Source organism: Odontesthes bonariensis, chromosome 23 (assembly GCF_027942865.1).
Source record: "Odontesthes bonariensis isolate fOdoBon6 chromosome 23, fOdoBon6.hap1, whole genome shotgun sequence".
In the NCBI taxonomy this organism is placed as follows: Eukaryota; Metazoa; Chordata; class Actinopteri; order Atheriniformes; family Atherinopsidae; genus Odontesthes; species Odontesthes bonariensis.
Genome location: NC_134528.1, coordinates 12193378 through 12212838, shown reverse-complemented (window position 1 = coordinate 12212838; position 19461 = coordinate 12193378). Strand labels below are relative to the sequence as shown.

The 19461-nt window shown below is 41.7% G+C and overlaps 2 protein-coding genes across 3 annotated transcripts in view; one reads left to right on the top strand and one right to left on the bottom strand.

Moving 5' to 3' along the window:
* The window catches only part of insyn2a (inhibitory synaptic factor 2A), a 33442-nt gene extending 15288 nt beyond the window's left edge, over nt 1–18154 (bottom strand). The window contains exons 1-2 of the mRNA XM_075457888.1: nt 17639–18154; nt 4728–5961 (exon numbers count right to left, since the gene is read on the bottom strand). Of these exons, the coding sequence (XP_075314003.1) occupies nt 4728–5956 (1229 nt within the window). The 5' untranslated portion in view covers nt 5957–5961; nt 17639–18154. The remainder of the gene's footprint in view (nt 1–4727; nt 5962–17638) is intronic.
* The window catches only part of dock1 (dedicator of cytokinesis 1), a 189502-nt gene that overhangs the window by 99449 nt on the left and 70592 nt on the right, over nt 1–19461 (top strand). The gene's annotated exons all lie outside the window — the stretch shown is intronic.

The window sequence follows — 19461 nt, the reverse complement described above, 5'->3', positions numbered from 1 at the left end:
GACTCATGTTTGCAGTGACATATACAAAGCTGAGATTCATTTTTTTCACATCACAAGAAAGCAGTCATGTAATCCGCACACAGATGACTATCTATTCAGCTGTTTTCTTTCATTATATGGGAGGTAGTTGACATCAAACACTACCATCATCCTACAAAAGTTGCCACTGATACCCTCTGATCCACAGAAGATCTCACAGAGCTGAAGTAGTGTGTGTTTAAAGATGAGCCTGTATCCAAGAACATGCAAACGACAACACTGACACAGGGAGAACGTGCAAACTCCACAAAGAAAAGCCCCATTCGCGTTTCATACGTGTAGATATTTACACACACACACACACCCATCAAGGTTTTGTTTTAGGGAACTGAACCTTTAACATCATAAGTTACAGATCTCAAATGAACATTGCAGTAAAGAACACCAGATTCTTCTCATCATTGGAGTTGATGTGCTTTCCGATTTAATTCCCGACTTTCATCTTTGCAGAGACAGACACATTTTTCAGCACTCTCACCAGTACTCTTGTCACGCTGCCCATCGGGTGCGGCACCAATAAAAATTAAACCCCCATCATAAATTCCTCCTCTTTATCCACTGCACTGCTTTCTGTGCGACATTCTCTGACAAGTCTTAGAGGTGCTGATATCAGTATTGTTATTTAAAGCCGTGGCAGATTCAGGTAATGGGGTTCCAAAAGAGGATGACTGCAGTGACACAGCAAGTTTGCTAGAAGTATGTGCTTTGGATTAATTATGTACAGAATGTAATCAATTGGCTTTCCACTGGGACGGGGGTTCACAGTTGAGTACAGCGCAGTAGACCACATTTACTTTCCTCCAGGTGAACCAGTCGATAAAGAGCCGATGGAATGCATGGGCACCTGAGTGACGTCCTTTGAAGAGCCCCTTAGTATTCTCCCTTTTCCTCATCCTTGTGTCGTCTCGGCCTCTTTGTCCCTCAGTCTCTCATCCCCTCCCCACTCCTCTCTCATACCCAGTTGATAAGAGAAAATAAGAGAGCAAGGGCTCATTTCGGCAGGCCTCCCAGGGGAGAGTGAAGCCAAAAGTGCCATTAACAGTATATTTATACACCCTCCCCCCTTTTTGCTACCAGGAGAGCTCTCCCAAAGGTCACTTAGTGGGTGGTAGGTATAAAATACAGTGCTAAGAGAGATGCTAGCAACAAGTCCTTACGAGTGGGATTAATTGGCTCTGGCTTGTCAGTGTCTGATGATACAGCAATATTCTTGAGCTTCGTTCTGTTGGATGCAACATATTTTTCTGTATTTGGAGCAATCAAATTTGTAAAATGAGCATAACGTTATATTAACAGTATCAAAGTTTTCTTTTTCTTTAACTTGTTTTTTTTTCCTTTTCAGATATTTCCTTACTGTGCATTAAAGGGAAGGGAGGAGTTATATATGATCTTAGGAAACCATGCCCTTGAGCAACTCGGAACAAAACAAACACAACCAGAACAAAAGTGAAATATAAGGTGCAGCCTTTAAAGCGGCTCATAAATCTCACTATATCAGACAAAACAGACCACTTTGGGCTCAGATCTTGATGTAGGAGTATTTTTAAGCAAAAGTGCCCGATTCAGTGGAGGAAAAGAGCCATAAAACTTTTTTGGCTCCTGCAGTCAGACTGTCTCATGACAAATAAGAGCTTATAAGCAGACCTGTATTTAGCTGATGCACCAAGGATAGATTTGAACTTTTAAGGGTAGGAAACATTTAAACAAGGGGCGTCCCCCACAGTTTGAGACGCTGGCTTCAAAAGCTCTTGGCTACAACTAAGTCGTCTTTCTAGAGTCATCAATCCTGTATCTTTCTAAGTGAGCTTGTGGTGATTACTGTCGTTTTTGTTCCTGCTAGATTGGGGACTAGAATAAATCTTTTGATGTCTGCCATTGCTGTTGATTGACCGCTGTGATTGACAGTTTGTTCCCTTTGTCAGCTGCCCAGCCTGTACCCGGGGATATTGGCAGGCATACTTTTGGAATTTCTATTAAAATTCGGGGGATTAAACAGGGATTTTCCTCTAGATATGGAGCTCCTCTAGAGCTTCCAAAAATTATAGACTACATGGCCTTAAATGTCAAACTTCTGGATGACATCGCAGTTCGGTGTGTCCATGTTCAGTCTATGTACAAATGCAGTCAAAGATTTTGCCTGAAATTCTGATTTGTTGGTTTGAATTGGTTTACTCCTTGATTTCAGCTGGAACTTCACTGTAAATATGTTCAGGTCACAACTAAGATTTGTTCTTAATTGTAGCAACAAATCCTCCCTCAAAAACGAGCTGATTCTCATTGTCAGTATACTTACAAAACACAGAAAATGAAATGGGATACACTTCAGTGTTTCCTTCCACTTTGCAACTGCATCCTTGCCGTCTGTCACCCTGTTTTTCATTAGGCCCTCTCACTGCCCTGACGGCCTTTCTCTTGGCATCACAACGACTCTTTGAATCAGTGCTGCAGCCTGTACGCTCTTTGGGTCAACTGGCTTTGCGACCTTTGCTGTTAATAGAATATTCTGGTTCTCATGTGAAGAGTACCATGGCGTATTCACATACAGTTTGTGTGTTTTTTTTTTGTTTTGTTTTGGAGGATGCTGTCTTTTTGCGTATTAGCCATGTAATTTAAATCCATTTCTAAATAGCATGTGATGAACACATGCACTAGAAATTAGTTTTCTACCAGGAAAAATAAATGTGAGATACTATGAGCTCTTGTGTGTGCGTTGTAATTTCCCTCTGTCACCTATAGCCAATGGGCGATGCTACTTGTTGGGTCAGTGACATTTGTGTAAATGGATTGGAAGCTAATGCAGTGTGAATAAAGTGGAATTAGAATTTGTCTATGGCTCGCTAAATCTTCAGCCTTCAAAACTAGAAACGTGTGCAGGAAGAAAGACAACTGTGCTTGTGGAGACAAAAAGAGGTTCACTTGGCCTTGAATGGATTAGAGGAGGCTTATGTTACGCTGCTCACTGATTCTAGCTAAATACAGGTATTTGTAATTAATGATTTGAAACTAAATGTTGTTTTTTTTTAAATGTTTTTGAACAGATGGCGCTCCTAAACAGCACTCGCTAATTATCGTTTACTAAACCCTCTACCCTGTCTTCGCGTCCTCTCTGCCCCTGTACCTCTCCTCCTTTCCTGCCTGCCACTCAAGGTACCACTCATAGACCACGTGTGCTTTGCAGCTCAGTGAAGATGGATCCCCACACAGCACCACATGTTCGCTCACTTTTCCCCTCACGGCATCCTCTTATGAGTTTTATGATAAGGAGATTAGGGTTGCCTCGTGCAAAATTGGAGGAGGATAATTGCCTTTATCTGTCAAGTTGATACAAAGACTTGCTTTCAGACTCGTAAAAAGTATTTGGGGTCGTGTGCTTCTGGGTTGTAAGCGTGATAGGTGTGTGTGGACTTTCCACATGTTTTGGATATATTGATTTATTTGGAGTTTCTCACTTTGTCTTGGCACATGCTGGTCAAAACAGATTTGGATCTGAGTGCCGAGCCCCAGCAATTCGCTCAACGAATTGGCAATTTAGTTCCCATTGTTGTTTTGGATAGACAATCCTCTATTTCCTCTATAGGCTTGATGCTATCTGAAGGCCTTTTGTATAGACTCGGCATCCATTGGACAATAAATGGCTTTTATCACAAGCCGTGTTTTTTTTTTTTTTTAAATAAGCTGTTAGAAATACAGGACGACCATTAGTGTGCAGCTGGATTTGACCTCGTGTTTGTGCTGTCAGGTGTAGTATTTCTTTTAAGCATCTTAATTATAATTCAGTTCAGATATTATTTTTTTTATAGTTTTCTCTTTGATTTAAAGACAAAAAACAAGTGGCTGATGAAATGGCTGCATTACCACATACATTAATCTGACATCTATGTAATTCCAATTCAAAAATAATGTGGATATTCTGCTGTTTTCTAGTTTTGCCTTTTTTGATTAAGAGCCTTGTAGAGAGAAATTTTCATACAAAAACTAATCGAAAACACTTGGGCAGAATGAGGAGGATGATTGCTAGTAAGCGCTGCTGCATATCCGGAGGGAAATCATCACAAAAGGGCAATGCACTGTAAAAGCACTGCAGGGCGCATCCAGGTAAAAAAAACAAAACACATCAACCCACTGCTGCAATGTATCTCTTTTTGCCACTTAGTGGTTTAGTTAAGGTTTTGCTAAACATGGCACACTGTCTCATCAATCCACAAATGTTGATTTACAGAGAGGTTGTTTTCTCTGTGAATCTGTGTGGATTTATGGACACTATTTTGTAAACATTGGCTTAACACCTTTTTTAAAGGCGAATGGCACCAAGTGACTTTGTTATTGGCAGATCAGGTCATAACTCTGCGGTGACTGATCGAGAGCAATTACCAATATTCTGATTTTAATTTATTCATTTATTTTGAATTACTGCTGTTGTAAGGTTGTGTTTCCACAGTGAGTACATTCGTGGCTTAATGCTGACTCATTGTAGAGCTATTTTAATCTTTGCCCTCATGTTAATTTAAAAAAAAAAATGGTCTGTTGAGTTCCATACAAGTAGCTTTACGAATGTTAAATTTGTTTAAAAGAAACCACTTGTTGGGTATTGGTATTGTCATCAGTAGTATCCCAATGTTGTGACAGGGAATGAGAGCAGATTTGTGCTTCTGTTGTGTAAGGTGGAGGTTTGAAGAGAGACATCTTACCCTTCTCTATGAGCCTCTCCCTTTTCCAGTTCCTGGATGACCCCAAGTAGCACCTTGATGGTCTCTTGGCTGGAGCTGATGAGATTTTCCATGGCCTGGAGCTGTGCTTTTACATCCCCGTCCTGATTCATAGGCACTATTTGCTTACAGGCTTCCTGTGTTCGCTCAGATGGTGCCCCATCAGCCTCACCACCTATGCAGGGTGACAGAGATTCATCCATGCCCCGTATAGGCTGGGCAGATAACTGTCCTGTATGGCACTGTGCCTGTGTTGTACAGCCTCCACTAGATCGTGGTAGTGTCTCACTCGACAGCCCGTTGAGCTGCAGGCCTTTCTTCCGCTTGCTCCGCATAGAAGGACTATCCAGGCACTCCACCTGCGTGAGGGAGTTCCAGGCGATTGGGCCGGTAACCTTGGAGGCCCTGTCCGGCAGGGATCGGGACGAGCCCTCCTCCAGAGTGAGCAACTGCCTCTTGACCGAATGATCAGTATCGGCCTCCCTGTGTTGTAATCCCGTTCCAGATTTGGATTTGATGCTGCAGAGCTGGTACTCCGCTTGTGCTCCAGCTCCGCTTCCTCTCTGTGCGTCTGCAAGGCAGTCTGTGTCTGCAGTGCAAGTGAGCAGCAGAGCATCAGAGCACAGGCCATCAGGTGCAGTGTGCTGCTCCACTGTGGCAATGCACTCATTAGTATGGAGCAGAGCCCTGGTCCTCAGGACTCCGCTCCCCCCACAAGCTCTGTCGTCCTCCTCATCTAAACCCAGCCCAGCTGCTTTGGACGGCTTCGCCTCCATGACAAAACCGTTATCCTGACCTTTATAAGTTTCCACAGCCGCCACGTGTTTAAACGTGTGGCCTTTTTTGCGCTCAAAGGGAAAGGTCTGATACCGTTTCTTCAGGTCAGGGGACGTCTGGACGCCTGTGCTCCTTGTGACGTTTGGAATGGATCTGCGTGCAGGGACAGTCATGTACTTGCGGTATGCCACTTTGTATGATATCGGCTTGCCGCCTTTCCCTGCCGCCTGCAACTCGGCCTCCCTCTGCTCGTTCTGTGCCTCACAGATGTCCTTGAAGCGCACTTGCAGGGCCTTGTTTCTCTTCCTCACATGTCGACTGGCTTCCAGGGAATACTTCACCTCCAGTGCCAGTGAGGTGGAGGGCAACGGCGCTGCCTCCGAGTCAGACTCTGAGTTGGTGAGCATGCATTTGCCCCCCTCCTTGCCTGCCATATTTCCTGAGAGGCATGGAGAAAGAAGCTGTGTTAATTATCAGTAATGAGTGGCATAGACAAAGACCCTTTCTCTGAGTATGACAATCACACAAAACACACATGCTCTTAAAGCTCTGGGGGAAGAGGGTGAAACTGTAATTAATGGAGGAACATGATTAAAGGGTAACATTAGCAGATGCTTGCATGTGCCCAAAAAAGGCAAATGAAAAATTGTAAAAGAACAAAATTAAAAACATCGGCGTGATATTTGATATACTTTGCTACATTTATATCTGCAGGTGTTGTTAATTTCACGGACACCAGTTTCCATTTGTATGTATAATATGTTAATACCCCAAAGCAGATCCTTATATTTCTTCTTTATTGCCAGATAGCTTAATTTTTTTATGGGCTTGCTAGCTTTTCAGTGTTTATGTACTGAAAATTTGCTTAGTTCATGGAGTCCACATGCCCTAATGATAATGTTTTCAGATTTCCATAATGCATTAAATCGTCTCCATGAATCTAATGGCTCCAGTTTCAGCATAGTTTTCCCTCTATTATTGTTTCCCAGTTAATAAGTGTCTGTGTCGGTTATCAGTCACCGTACGTACAATCATGGGTTATAATTATACTCTCACATGTTGACACGCACTTTTTAAATCACAATTAGGGCGCATGTGCAGATTTTGTAATGTATGTACAACATTAAACGAAGTCATTGACTTCCTTTCCACTGCAAGAAGCTGTGTAGTTGCCCTCAGTTCGCTGCTGCTATGCTTTTATTAATCAATTTTTTTTACTGAACCACAGGAGGCAGCCCTACGCAGTGGGAGTGAGAGCCAACTGTTAACCGCCATGCAGAGTGGTTGTTGTTGTCGTCATTTTTTCAAGCCTCAGTTTAAGACTTTTGCCAAAAAATGTGTTGTTTTTTTTTAATTTTTTTTTTCAAGGGTTGCATTTCGTTTTCCTGCCCCAAGTGAAGCACACTCAGGGAAAATTAGTGTGTCCTCTTAGGTGTTATGTTTGCATTAAATCTGATTGGAGCTGGGACTGATAAATACCTGGGATGAATGCAAAGTAATTTGACATGGGATTGCATTCTGATTGTACACTTTCTTGCTCTGGACTAAAGCCAGATTAGTGTAGGTAGTGTTTTTGAAAAAGAATTTTTTTTTCCTGTCCATTTCCAAAGGGTCTTTCTTTAGTGAGCAATGGCAATGTGCCGTTGACTGTAATGATGAAAATGTTTCACACTCCTCCAACATCAGAGCGATTACTTTTTTTCATCCTTTGTCTAGATGAACAGAAAATGAACAGGGACAGTACCCACAAACAGACAAACTTCTGTCAGAAAAGCGCATAACAACTCCCCAAGGAAATGCAAGCAGAGAAAATGAATTGTCTTACCCCAGTACTACAGGTTTGGCAGTGGCATCGTGACTCTACCGTGTGCCTCTGCGGCTGATTTGCTCTAAGCAAACACTCCACATGCTCATATAGATGCTGAACCAGATAAGACAATTATCCTTCTCAGCTTATCTGCCACGACCGTTCTCTGTGTTCTACTGTTCAACAGTGAATGACTTCCCATTATAAACATGTTTGCTTGCTTAGGAGCTATGTATAGAACATTTTTCTCACTGTCTTCACCGTCATTGATCTGGCTCTGTAGGATTTAACTTTGACATGCAGCATCTCTGGCTCCTTTAGAGGACAAATAGCCCCCTGTCTTTGACTATCTCGAGTATCATCTATAAATATTGCAATTTTGTTGGTGTATTCATTTTTCAGCGAAAGAAGCACTGGCATTCTTCCTTCTCCTCTATGCAAGGACTCGAAAATTGGATAGCTTCTCTTGTCCACACGTAGCATGAGAAATCAGCTCGGTTTTGCCCTGAATTAAATCTTTGCTTGGTACGAAATACCCAACTCTCAGACGACAGATATTTCATGCATATCAGGGTTTCATGCACGTCATCGTAGATGTCCTGTCATATTAGACAACGTGGACATTTAAAAAAAATATATAAAATGAAGTGTTTGGAGCCATTAAAGAAAATCTATTAAGCATAGATCAACCCAACAGTGTTGAAGAGTGACAGAGCTCCCTTGAAACCAGTCAAACATCGCCCGGTAGTGTCATTGGGAAGTGAGAGCAGCACAGCGTATCCATATAGACCAGTTGGAGATGGCAGCTTTCTGCTGTGCTGGCAGATGTTTGTTTGATTCTCAGCAGTAGGGTAATTACTGATGTTAGCAAATGACCACAGAGTACAGTGAGGATGCATTTTTTTCGGATGTAGAAAGCACAGAATACATTAGAAAGCCTTACAGATACTGCAGTGTTCCAATACTCTGCCCATAGTAACAAGGATGGAGATTCTCATTCTGTACAGTGCAAGAATAATTCATACTCTGTGTAGTGTTTGCATTTGTATTAGTAAGTTATCTCAGTGATAAAATGTCAATATTGGTCAATGTTGGTCTTTGTAGGACATACAATGATTCATTTTTGGTACCTAGCATCATAGTCTTTTAAAAGGGAGCAAAACACAACACCGGTATGGCCATGAAAAGTTCAAGGGATACTTTTAAAGCATGCCATCTTCTCAGTGGGAACACAAGGAACAGTGTTGGTAAGATCTTAACTGCGTAGTATTTATGAAAGAACTGAATGACTCCTGACCTCTTTGTCATTGGGCTGATTGAGCTGTGAAAGTGGAGTCACTTACAAGAATGTAAAGAGGAAGAAACAGGACTGCATGTATTAAACCCACTCATATTCCAATTATTAGCCTGGCTGTCCAGCATGTGAAGCCTTTTCACTTGAAGAAAATCTTTCTTTTTTTTTTTTTTGTCCTCTTCCCCTGGTTGTTTGATCATGTCACATTTATTCCAAGGCTTGTATCTGTTCATCAGCATGGCTGTGCTCTCCTGATCCGTCACCCCCAGTGTCCTCTTCATGTTTGTACAGATGGTGACATTTTGAATGGGAGATAAATTGAACCGACATTCCCCTAACCAAATGCAGTCACTGAATACTTAATGTTATGAGCTCGGTTTGAATCAAACCATATGTTCAATATGCACAGATTAATACTTGACTTAAATTTATGATTCCAACCAGTTCAAATGGGGTTGATTCATATGAAGTTTGTGACCAAAAAGTATCCTCTCGTATCATTCTGATTTTCTTTTCCAGCTCACAGGCTTCACAGTGCTTTAACTGTTACATGGCATTGTATCATATCTGCACTTTAATTTGATCCTTTTTGACAGGTCAGCACTGTGGGCTAAAAGATGTGTCCCTGGATCCACATATCTGATTTATTACCCGCTGGGTTCAGACTCGGGCGACGGCTGCTCTGCTCGTATCTCACCTCTGGCTTGAACACCACCCCACGGCTTCTTTCATAAACAGCATGATTCAGCAGGCAAAACTTCGACAACTGACTCTTTTGTGAAGTGTTCCTGGTTCTGTTTTAAATCTCACGGCATGTTACTTCAAGTGATCCGACCGACTATTTTCTGCCCCAATACAGACCTCATGGAGTCGCATGACAAAACGCATCAACGCGGACATATCTGTTCTTTTCTCAGCAGCACAGCTCACATGGTTGTCATTCGGGCCCAGTAGGTCACGGTCTGGGAGGGCCTATTGAGTTCCTGAAAGATGTTTACAGTTCATTTAGCCATTCTGACAAGCTGCAGGTACAATCAAGGTAATAGCCGTAATATAGCAGATACATTTTCTTTAATAGAAGAGATTTTTTTTCATTGTCAGAGCTCATACTCATTTAAAATGTCACACCTTGGATTAAAAATGGCTTCACATTACTTACATTCTTTTTTTTAAAACTCCATATGAGTCAGCATTGTTGTGAATGTTACTCTCCTAATTTGCCTTCAGGGTAAAGCTTAAAATGTGCGAATTTCCGCGTCCTGATTCAACCGAGGGATAGACTGTTTACCGTAACTTCTAGCCTGACTAATTTTGCCTTATCACTTCTGCTCCAGCAAAAGGGAAAATTCATTAGTATAGCATGTCTCACAAAAGTGTATTTATGAAACACTAGTGACTATACATGTCACTTAGTCAAAGTAATAGCTTAAAAAGTAAAGTAAACAGCCCGGCTTGTTTACGCATTTAACATTGTGTTTCTGGTGGGCTTTTCCATTATCCTAATTTTTTGTTTTCATTACTGAAGCAGCTAAGCACTCCTTATGACATGTGAAAATAATTTATTAGCAAGTTATACATATGCTGTCTGGCTTCATGCTTTTACTTCTGATCTGGCTCTCTTGCTTCTATTTGGGCAATATCTTAATGTTACACACTTATTAAAGCTGTGCCTCCATATATGAGGCAGTGGCTTAGAGTTTGTATGAACTTTCCTGCTAAGAGCTCAGACCTCGACCCTGTTTCACTCTCTTTTTTTTGGGTTGAACTGGAATTCCATTTGTGAGCCAGGCCCTATATCCCAATATCAGAGCTCACCCTAATGCTGTTGTGTCTAAATGAGAGCATATTACTGCTGCCTGGTCCCTACATTGTGAGAAAAAGTCATCCCAATGCTGTCGATGCTGTAAAAAGATAAATACCCATGGTTTTGAGTTGTTTGTCAATCTCTTGCTTCGTGGATGGAATAGTTGTGCAAAACGTAGTGAGAGGTTAATGTATATTCTTTTGAGTAATAAACTAAAAGAGTTTGAAGTCTGACCTTGTGCTACAGAAGAAGAATCGCAACATTATTCCAGCTCAAAAGCTTTAAGAAATGAGTCGTAGTCATGGAAGTTCCAAACTACTGTTATCCATTGTTATATGCTCTTTTCCTCTCTCAGCCTCTCATCATGATTACACGAGGCTTCGTCAGGTTCTTAGAAGTCTTTGATCTTTCTCTTAAGAACACACTGATTTTGCAGTAAGACGATTCTATTTGTAAGGCCATTTCCAGCAATGCTGTGGATTTATTGTTTGGTTTTATCTCTTTGGGTTTGTCTCTGTGGTGCGCGATGTTTGCGAACTTGAGTGCACTCGTGCTATCGTTTTTTTTTAGATGTGATTGTATATAGAGCCGTGTAACTGATTGCACAAGTCGGTGATGAGGATAACATTAGTACAGTGCATCGGACAGCCACCAAATGCAGCAAATCTTTTTTTCACTCAATGCTGCGGCATAGCTCTGGATATCACAGGATCACAGGGGATTGTCTCTCAAGCAATTGCTGATCAGACTCCGTGGACCGCTGCTCTGTTGCCTAGAACAGTTTTAAAGATTTTTCTCAGAATCATCATTAGGTATTGTAGTCTAGGGATGACTAATTGATTATTTGCTTGATCATCTGTGATCTGCAGACCAGGCTTTTTTTTTTTCTCTTTAAACTATACAAGTAAACACATTGTGGACGCAGTGAGTGGCATGCAAAAAAAATTGTTTCTTGGAGAAAATGTATGCCATTTCTCACTGAAGATACTGCACTCTTGGCTGTATGAGTGGGCGTAGCCACAGCCTATCTATCTAACAGCCTTGCCACTTATTATTAAGCCCCATTGTACCGGCTTTTTGGTTGCAGTTCCACCAGAATTCCACTGGGCGCGTCGGTGGAGACCAGAATGAATTGGGCCCAATAGAGCTAGATGCTACAAATGGTCAGTTTCACCTAAGTCTCCTCAAGAGCGCTCAGATTTGAATGTAGTTTCTGAGAGCTCAACATGGGTTTCAAGTCAAAAATCTACTGAACGGGTACATATATCCCTTTGATTTCTTACAGGTTGGCTTCTTGTTGTCCACAACGCGCTAGCATTGTGCTAATGACAGCTGGTCGACCGGCGAAAGAATGAATTACGACCAGAGGCACCGCTCCACGGCTGGCTCCATACCAAGCGACAACAGAATTAAGATGGACTTTTTCCGCTTATGTTACCACAGCCTAAGAATCTGTGATGTTACCACAGATTCTCTCTTACTACAGCTCTTCCTTGAAAACGCTGCTGCCTTTGAGACCAACAACAAGCAGGATTGTTGCCGTAAAGCGTCATCTCCGGTCGTAAGCTATGTATGACGTCATATACACTTAAAATCCTTTTTTAAAGCAAATGAGTGGCTCTAAAAATCTAAAACTCAGCCATGGGTATTTTCTAAACATCCTCTTTCGAACACAACATTCGAATTACAAGAGAAAAAAATTATATCTTGAGATAAGGGCACGCTAGGGCGTATAGCTCCATAGGACTCCATTCATTCTGGTCTCCAAAAATTGAGCGCCCCACGTGGAAAGAGGGTGGAACTGCAACCAAAATCACCTCGTTGGAAACCGGAAATGCACCGTGAGTTGCGAATCTGTAGTATTATAGAATCTGTGGCGTAGCTGACTTTTTTCAGTGCAGAAACACGTTTACCGGCCACAGTGTCTCACACGGAAGCTCTGTAAGTGATGACAACAACTCACGGATAAATGGGGAGCCCACTCGACGCAATGTCAGCCTCCCTTAATGGAGCCGACTCCTTCGATCATGTAAAAAATGATGAGCCAAAGTATGGCAGAAAGTTGTGACCGTCTGAACCTGTGGTTCACTAAAGCCTGTAAAGTACAGTGTAATTCAATCTCTTCATAGCTCACAGACTTTTTCCCTGAGAGGCAGTGATTGTGAACCGAAACAATACAAATAAGATCATGGTATTCCTGAAACATGGTAACTGTAGTGTCATTTTAATTTTGTAGTGTGTAGCCTGCCTCTTACCTTGTGACAGCTGGGATACCCTGTGAGCTTACTTATTTGCATAAACTTTTGGTTTTTATGTCAAAAGTTAAGTACTGTAACCAAATAGATCTTGTGTGAAAAATGTAATGTCTAGCAGCTACCTCTGGTGCCTGACCTGGAGCCATGGTTTGGTTTTCCCCTCTAAACTACTGTAATAACGGGGTGGAGTAACAGGTGGGGGCAATGAGGAGCACCTTTTAATGTAAAGTGCCAAATATAAGGCGATTAAATCGCTATCTTTTATATCACACAATTCTGCACCACTAAAAGATTTGTGTTTAGTTTCTGACAAAAGGGAATGTTGTATGAAAATCCATGGTTGCATTTAATATATTTTAGATTCATATTTTATATATTGCATCATATGTTGTATTTAAGTTTGAATTGTTTATTGTGAAAAATGCTACATTTGGTGCCACATTTCTATGATTTTACAATGGTCAAGAGTCTCTCAGGGCGCCTCCCATATCTCAGAGCATGTGCCGTGCCGATCGTGCGTAATGTCTACTCTCCCCTACTCAATATGGTAGCAGGGTTTTCCATCATGAAAGAAAGCCGTGTACTGTTAGTCAGTCTGTATTTATGGGACACTTCTTTTCCTGAGACTGTAGCCTGCGGACATTGTAGCCTTATTATTATTATTTTTTACTTGCTTCATCCCTGCTGAATTGTACTTGCTTTCTTTTTTTATGTCCCCTATTTGCTATAGTTTGTTGGCTTTGTGTGATATGCTCGTGTCCGGGTGGGTTTCTTGGAAGCTTAATGAATTTGCAGGAAGCCTGTCTATACATCACTGAACATACAAGCTACTGTAGATGGAGGGTATAGCTCAGAAAAGGATGGTTGCTGCAGAGGCAGTCTGCTCTAATCAGAATGCATCAGATCACTCTCCTTTTTTCAGCTCTTCGTTTTTACATTATATCTCTCCTGTCTTTAAACTCCTTTTTTATTTATTTTTTTGCTCTCGCTTGCTTATTGTCTTCCTTTTTGTTGCATTCTCAGTGCTTGTCTGTCTCCTTCTCTCTCTGCTTTCGTGACACCCTGAGGTTTCAAAGCTGATGGGTAACTGGAGAACTCCCCTGCTGCTTTCACATAGTCATTCCCTGCAAAGAAAACATAAAGGTACATAGACAAAACCACATGCCAGGATGGAAGATAGAAGGAAAAGACTAGAATAACAGGTTTTGGGAGAAAGAACGTTGAGTTGCCACTGGATGCTTCTAGGTTGTAGAAATGAATGTGAGTAAAATGGACAGAGATGAAGTGGAGAAGGGAGGATGAAGCCATGGAGAAAGATCCATGAATAAAAACTGGAGAATGTGACCAAAATCCACCCTGTCATGTTAAGATGTATTGTTTGGTCAGCTCAACTGAATATCATAATATTTCCAAGTTACTTACATGTGTCATTCTTAGGTGTGTAAATAGAATAATTTTCTCATACATTCAGTGTTACATATTTTTTCTTCATGTAAAAGGTTTGCAAAGTTACAAAGCCCAAAGTCCCCACGAAAGGGAGTTATTTGTTCCAAAAGAAAATGCTGATTATAAACCCGTCCGAAAACGGGTTATTTGTCGTTCATACTTTTCTTTATTTATATACGACCCCTTTATACTTATCTACGTCACTCTCAGCCCCTCCTCCACAAAGCTAAAGAGGAGTGTGGCGATGACGCTACACGTTGATCAAATGCTGATTCACCGAAAGTCAGCTCGAGCTGGGAGGAGCCAACAACAGTCGATTTATTCACACAGAGAACATGGAAGCGCAGGTGAAAAGCAGGGACGATCTTCATTATTACTTAACCTTTAGTGTCTAAATCCATCCCAAAGCCGATCATTTTTGCTAAAACACCAACAACATCACTGGCGCAACCAAGAGATGCCCAGTGCCCAGATTGTTTTACACATCTCAGGTGTTTCCCCGTAGTGGCAACAAAAAGCTATAGCACGTAAACATACGTTTGCACATTTTCTACCTTTCATGGCAGTAAGCCCTTTGAAATATGTTTGGGCTTTGAATCACTTTGATTCCATTAGCATAATGTCTGTCTAGAGGCCAGTTTATCATAAAAACATTTTTGGAGTAATTAGCTGAACAATAAGAGCAGAACACAGTGTGAGAAATTTTTTCTTTTTTTTTGAATTTTTGATTTAACTCTAAATACATTTTTTTTAGACCACTGCAATAAAAACATAAACCTGTAAATGAGAAAGTTTATGAAGGACTTTTTTTTTGTGATAATTTGAATGTGTTTAAACTCTTGAGTTAAGAACTAGACAAGATTCCTTTTTGAGAGTGATCCGATCAATTTTTGTGAATTAAACTTATAACTCAAATAATAGAATTAATAATTGCTCTTTACGTTAAGCCCATCGGTTTTATTGACAACTGACCCTGACCTGTGCCTGCTGAGATCAGTTTTTTTTTTTTTTTTTCTCTCTCAGCAAATTGTTGCAGTGTTCTTTGTGAGACCCTTGAGCCACAAGTAATTTGTGCAGAAACAGTTAGTTGGTCTATAAAAACCTACGAGACAACAATTTTGATAACTAATCAATAATTAATTACCCTAGCAAAATGCAAAGCATTTCCATGCTCTACCTTCTCAAATCTAAAAATCTTTGTCTTTTATTTGTTGAAAATTGATTTTCCAGGTGTTGTTTGGAGCAAAAAAGACCTCACCTCGGCACCTAAAAAAAAATGGTCTGGCATTTCTTACTTTATAAATGTATTTCAGATGAAAATGATGGTTCAAATTTAGATGTAAACAATCATTTGCTGTTGACTTACTGGATTCTAATCGCAAATAGATAGACAACATATACTTCCCGTCGTCACAAAAGTTTTCTGTCTCTGAGCCTTTAGGAGCCACGGCCGACTGGGTCTCTGCTGCATAGAGGTTGGAAAACGCATGGTTTACACAAACAAACACCAGCGCACAATGGCACCAAGACCCAAGTGAGATCAGGTGTGAAGTGCCCTCTATTGAATGCAGGCTGACTTGCAAAGTCACACGTTCGCACATGCGCAAGAGACGTGCACAATTCACCTCAGCGGGTTTTGATTATCTTTTGACGTTCCTTGGCCCGAAAATAAATAAAAAAATAAATGAAAGGTAACATCTGGCTTGCTCCAAAAGCAGTCGTTCTTTTGTCAGAGAGCAATTTGTTTTCTAGATGAATGAGTACTCCTCCCAGTGAGTCGGGGCATGGGAGGTGAAGATGCGTCTCTAATATCTAAAGCATTGCCTCCAAGTTCTCTCTTGTGTGGACAACATCTCTGCACATTATTGTAACTCCGTCCTGCCTTTCCGTCGTCTTTGTGCCTCCCTGCATTTGGAAGGGTTGTGCCTTGTTTGTGTGTGTGTGCATATATATATATATATATATATATATATATATATATATATATATATATATATATATATATATATATATATATATATATATATATATATATATATATATATATATATATATATATATATATGGTGTTAGTCCATTCTCTCTGGTGAATAACTGGCTGAAATATAGCCTGGCATCCCAGACTTCTAAAAATAAAGATCGTCTTTCAAGTGGTTAGGCCATCGGTCTCATCCCCCTGGACTGCTCTGATCAGTTCTCCCAGATGCAGCATGAAGGTTAAAGTCAGACAGGCGACGAGGGATGAAGGGTAACATGTCATTTATTTTTCTTCAGTGACTCCGACTTTCATGCCTACCCTGTAATTTTGTACAAGTGAATTTACATCACATGAAGCGGTGACTGCAGGTATGTACTTTTCGTGTCACTGCTGAGTATCAGCCCTTAATACTCTTTAACTGAAATAAAAGTAAGAAACCTCTCCTGCCTTGTTTCTATTTCTTCCTCTTGCTGTGTATCCCCTCTCTGTCTTCATCCGTTTTCTTCTGTCCCTTTTTCTTTCCAGTGTCGATGGAAAGTGAAATAGACCGTAGGGGAGATTGTATCAGAGCATTGATGTGAGCTGTGGTTGAAAGGGAGACAAGGCGACAGCAGGAGGTTTGTAGGGATGAGTGGGACTGACATGACTGAAGGACAGTGCTGATGTGAGGGTTCCCGTCCACTGTTCCTGCCGCACACATCCACGAACATACGCATTCACACCCACTAATAATCTTTAAGGTAATTCAGATTTCACCCAGTTCAAAAATCTTGATTGGCTTTCACTTAAGGTCCTTCATCAGATGCAGCAAACTGATGCTAAGCTCTCATTACCTATTCCTCTGCTGCAAGCTACCTGCCTCCAGAACACTGCAGCCTTCATATGAGATGTAAGCGTTGTGCAATAATTCTGCAATTTTTCTTTTCTTTTAGAAATCAGCGTGTTTTATGTAACGCTCACTCAGCTGCAAAACTGAAAGGAAATGCAGCATCATGCAAGCCCCTGTACGAAAGCAAGGTTTTTACCCACGTATGCCGATCCAGTCAGTTTAAATCTGGATCAAAATGATCTTAGAAACAAAAAAACCCAGACGTGCCAGATCTTATAAATGTCAGCAAGCAATGGTGAACAGTTTTTTGGGGGGGATTTTTTTCTTTCACTTTTCAAGTCCTCATATTTACTGTAGGTTTAAAAATTTTCAAGTTGAAAGTTTTCTAAAGTGACAAAATCACTCCACAACTGCTGCCCAAAATCCCCTTTAACCCCCCCCCCCCCCCCCCCCCCCCAAACGAGGCATCAAAGTCGAGCTGAGATTTACCTCCTTTCATCCGCCACACATATTTGACATTTCATCAGCTGACGTGAAAGAAAAATCTTCTATTGAAATGTTCCTCATGGCTTATCCCAAATGAGCAAGTAGATTTTGCGGATTTCCCTCTCCAGAGGTTATTTTGAACAGACTTTCCATCATGCAGCTGCAGACCAAGAGAGAGAACTAGAAGAGAGGACAAGAGCAAAGAGGAGCGACTCACCTCAGACTGTGAAATGCTGACGTTAAGGATGCGATAGCCTAGATCCCCGCTTGTGCCCATGCATGCCAGTTTCCTTAGTGGATCAGAAGCAAGCAGGAAGAGGAGGCTATTCCATGGTAGAAGTTAAGAGAACATGCAGGCAGGCGGCGCAGGAGTGGCAGTAGTTGAAAGTAGTTGTTGCACATCGGTGTCCGCTGATCCAGTGGCGTTAGGTTCCTCTAAGCCCCAGATAGTCAACACTCCCCCTCTCTTTCACCCCCCTTTCCATCCGCTCTCCTCTCCTCTCCTCTGCGCCCCTTCTCCTTTCTTTGCTCGACGTCGGCAGGGGCTTGCCTTCACTCACTCACACATGCATACACACACTCGCACACGAACAGGCACACGCGCGCCGCAGCTGAACTCTGGACACCTCAGCGACGGAGCCCACGCAGACAGAATATCCCCATCACGCCGCCGCAGTTCCGCTCTCTGGCTTTCTCATCTTCTCTGTTTGTGTGCGTCTGAGTGTATGTGGATGTTGGGTGAGACGGACGGACACAGAGAGAGAGAGAGAGAGAGGGAGGGAGAGAGAGATTAAGTGAGAGTGGGAGGGAGCACGGGAGGAAGGGAGGGAGGGAGAGTGAAGGGCGGAGGGAAGGTTGCAGTGGAGAAAGTACAGCTCTAGTTTGGTCTACATTTGGCATACTTCCATGTAGACAATATGTTCATCTTTACGTCACAACATCATAGTTTTACTTTTTTTTTTGTTGAGCAGGAGAATTGATTTGCAACTTCAAACAGATTTGTTGAGCGTGCACTTTCCCTGATGGCTCCACAGCCTGATGTGCAAGGATTCCTCCCAAGAAAGGCGGCAGCAGATGTGTTTGAGATTAGCCAGTCTGCATGTACACCTGTGGTTTTAGTTCTCTTGTGTTGCCCAACATCTCCATAGAGTGATGTTTGTCGTGTGTTGTCAACCTTAAGAGTTTCATTACAAGTCCTTTCACCTTCTGTCATCTCAATTTCCCGGAGTCCTCACAGCTCTTTTCTTCAGGCGGGAAGACGCTTCCATCTGCTTCCCCTTTGCCTGATCTCCTCTCAGCTATTTATCCATCTGTCACAGGCTAGTGTGTCGTTAACACTGTTTGTGAAGGAGAATACCTGTGTTTTCACCTGGGAACGTGCATTTTCTTCCCAGACTTAATTGGAGTGTATTGGATTGTGTCAGTGTACCAGTGCAGTGTTTAATGAACAAAATACAAAATGAGCAAAGAGCCCCTATGACTAAAACCTGACCATGTAAAGGGTGGAGCTTTGCATGTCTGGTTGGATGCTTTTAGAGCTGGATCTCACCCTCCTTCTTTAACAGGGAAAATCCAAGTTCAGCGTTAAGCCTCAGGTATCATGGTAATGAGCTGCAGCTCTCTAGACGGCAGCTGCTGTGAAGTGTGTGTATGTGTGAGCAACTTTGCCATTCATCTGTTCTGGTCTGCACTGGTAAATATAACATTGCAAACAGCTTTCTTGCAATGAAAACTTCAACATTGATCTATGATCAATTGAACCCCCCCCCTACAATATGATAGCTATTATTCCTCATTGTAAGCCATTTTATTTTGTAATGTGACACATCTCATTATGATCTTCGTTTTTTTTGTTCTTCTTTAGGTGTTTTCCCTCCAGATTTGAAATGTTAATAAACAAAACATTTTCTCAGTTGGCTCGCTCCTTAGTACCAGTCTTAATCGAGTCTTTTCTCATCTTCGTTAAATCCTTTTCTGGTTATGACTGCTGGTAATTTTGTTGAGTTTTTAATGATCATCAAACCCCGCTGCAGGCCTTCT